Raw genomic sequence first — 2,931 nt, forward strand, 5'->3', positions numbered from 1 at the left:
AACTTGAAAACAAAAATAAAATAAACCCAGAGATTGAAAAAAAAATGAAAATCGAAAAAACCTTAAAATCACGAAAATAAAACCCCAAAACCGCATGCAACTTGAAAAACAAAATCAAAATCGAAATTGAAATTGAAATCGAAAAACAAAATCAAAATCGAAAACAACACAATCAAATTTGAAATTGAAAAACAAAACCCTAAAAATCACGAAAAACAAAACCCAGAAATTGAAAAAAACAATCCAGAAATTGAAAAACAAAACCCAGAAATTGAAAAAAAACAATCCAGAAATTGAAAAACAAAACCCAGAAATTGAAAAAAAAAAATCGAAAAAAAAAACCCAGAAATTGAAAAAAAAAAACGAAAAACGAAAATAAAACATCGAAATTACTTAAAAATCGAAAAAAAAAACCTAAAAATCACGAAATCAAAACCCCAAAACCGCATGCAACTTGAAAAACAAAATCAAAATCTAAATTGAAATTGAAATCGAAAAACATCAAAGTCGAAAACAACATCAAACCGCGGTTTTTGGTCTTCGATTTGTTGTTATCTTCCATTTCTTTTTCGTCTTCAAGTGATAAAAAGGAGGAGGAGTTTCAGAAATACATAGAAATGAAGAAGCAAGATCGATGGTGAATTGGCCTGAGCAAGAAGGAAAGAGGAGGAGAGGAGGAGAGGAGAGAGAAAGAGGCGGAGGAGAGGAGAGGAGAGGAGAGAGAGAATAGGGTCATTATTTAGGGTTTGGGGTATATAAATGGGCGGGTTTTTTTTTAATAATTAAAAACCGGTTCAGTTAGGCACCGGTTTGGTTAGGCACCGGTTCAAACCGGTGCCCTTTTTATTTTTGGCACCAGTTTGAGCTGAACCGGTGCCATTTCTCTTTGTTCAAAAACTTGCTCATTTTTAGGCCGGTTTTTGGCACCGGTTTGGCCTAAACTGGTGCCATTAGGGGGGTGCCTATTTGTATTTTTCTACTAGTGGTGGTACTGCAGGACCAAACAACATAGGAAACAAGAGGTTTCCTCAAGAAGAGGCAAGGGCTCAAGCTATGGAACAAGCATCTGCTGCAGCATCCCAGCCATCCCAGACACCTGTATGTGAAGGATCAGCTAGCCAACCATTAACAAGGAGCAAGAACAAGCTGCTGAACACAGCTGCCACCTCATCCTCTCAGCCAAATCCAACAAAGAAAGCAAACAGATCAAAGTTACAAGTGTCAAGGTCCGTACATCAGCATCAGTTCATGCACAAGGATGATGAGTGGGATGCTCCCCGTTATTAAGAATAAGCTTATGTAATTTCAACTAATGACAACATTTCCTATGCTTTTGTGTATGAATTAGAACAAGTATTAAGTAGCTATGGATATTAAACCCCTCTTTTGTGACTCTGCCAAAGATATATCTTATTTTTGTTAACTGTGGCAGGTTATGTCATATTATGTTAGTATTTTGGATGACTTGATAATTTATCAGTTGCTGAAATGAGTATTTTGCATTTTGTGTATTTTTCTCATTGTTGTTACTTAATTGATGATAAGAACTTGTTATGATATTTGCACCAAATTGAGAACCATTTCATTTCAACAGTAATAACATCCATACAACTCAATTACATTACAATCAATCAAGTGAACCATGTCAACTAATTGTAATTATGTGTTACTAAACTGTCTACCTAATAAAAACACCTAACACTAAACCAAAACAACAAAGCACAGCAGCCACCACACACAGATTCAATGATGATGCATTCCTCCCTTGAACCTCTTTGCTCATCTTCTTCCTATCAGAACTAAGAGCCTTGCATTTAATCTTCAAGTTGTCAATCTCATTTAACAAACATCTTCTCTGCCCAGAAACATTATCAACTTCTCTCTTCAAGTCAGTAACTTCACCCTTTAGCAATTTCTTATCCAAGAGCAAATTATTAATCACCTCTGTTTGCCAAGGAGTACCATCTGGTTGATCAATCCACTCAAATGCTTTGCAGCCCCTTGATTCAGTCACTGGATCATAGAATTTGCAGCTTCTGAATTTACGACCTGGGTTTTCCTTAGTCCAAGCAATTAACTTTTCAAAAGGAACTCCACATTGACATTTCCTTTCTCTTGAAGGAGAAGAACTCATAGAAGACATTGTGAGCTGCAAAAACACACTACACATTCAATTACATGTACAAAGTAATTGGAATAAGCAAATCCTACACCTAATTCCTAAAATCAATCAACAATTCAAAAACCCCCAATTTCTATTTCAACATGAACCCTAATTTTATGCTACTCAAGCTTTGTTTAAATTAATTACTTATGTTAACAACTTATGAACAAATTATGGTTCAACATAGGTTCGTACATCAAATTAAATTTCGAACAAGAAAATTCGAACAACTTACCAAAATTAACCTCAATTCACACTTCTATCTTTCTATTATGTCTAGCTACATATGTTTTTAGGGTTCTTGCGCTAAATTAGTTGCAAATTGGAAGAAATTGAAAGATTTTAAGAAAAATTAGGAGATTTTGGAAAATTTGGGAAAATTGGTAGAATTGGAACAGAAAAGGAAGACGATAGAGTTATATAGGTAGTAAATCATGAATTTTTGGAGGAAAAATCAAAAACTAGCCGTTAATGTGGGACCCACTTGCTTTTTCAGTCATCAGAGTTTAACAAAGGTGGTAAAAAACAACTTTAATTTTTTTATTTGGTGGTATAATAAAACTTTTAGAAGCTTTGGTGGTAAAAAACATTTTTTCAAAAATTTTTGGTGGTAAAAGTCAAAATTTCCTAATAATAATAATAATAACAACAACAACAACAACAACAACAACAACAACAACAACAACAACAACAACAACAACAACAACAACAACAACAACAACAACAACATTAATAATAATAACATTAATAATAGTATTAATAATAAT

The 2,931-nt window shown here is 33.8% G+C and overlaps 1 protein-coding gene across 1 annotated transcript; it reads right to left on the reverse strand.

The window, feature by feature from the left end:
• Window positions 1-1,678: 1,678 nt before the first annotated feature.
• Window positions 1,679-2,143, reverse strand: LOC110701789. Its single transcript, XM_021879417.1, has one exon. It carries the CDS (start codon window positions 2,141-2,143, stop codon window positions 1,679-1,681), a length of 465 nt encoding a protein of 154 aa, XP_021735109.1.
• Between the last annotated feature and the right edge of the window lie 788 nt (window positions 2,144-2,931).

This window comes from Chenopodium quinoa, unplaced genomic scaffold (genome assembly GCF_001683475.1).
Source record: "Chenopodium quinoa cultivar QQ74 unplaced genomic scaffold, ASM168347v1, whole genome shotgun sequence".
Classification (NCBI taxonomy): domain Eukaryota; kingdom Viridiplantae; phylum Streptophyta; class Magnoliopsida; order Caryophyllales; family Amaranthaceae; genus Chenopodium; species Chenopodium quinoa.

What these genes read in the sequence shown, in the direction of transcription:
- LOC110701789 (XM_021879417.1), bottom strand. Translation starts at nt 2,143, where the DNA reads ATGTCTTCTATGAGTTCTTCTCCTTCAAGAGAAAGGAAATGTCAATGT.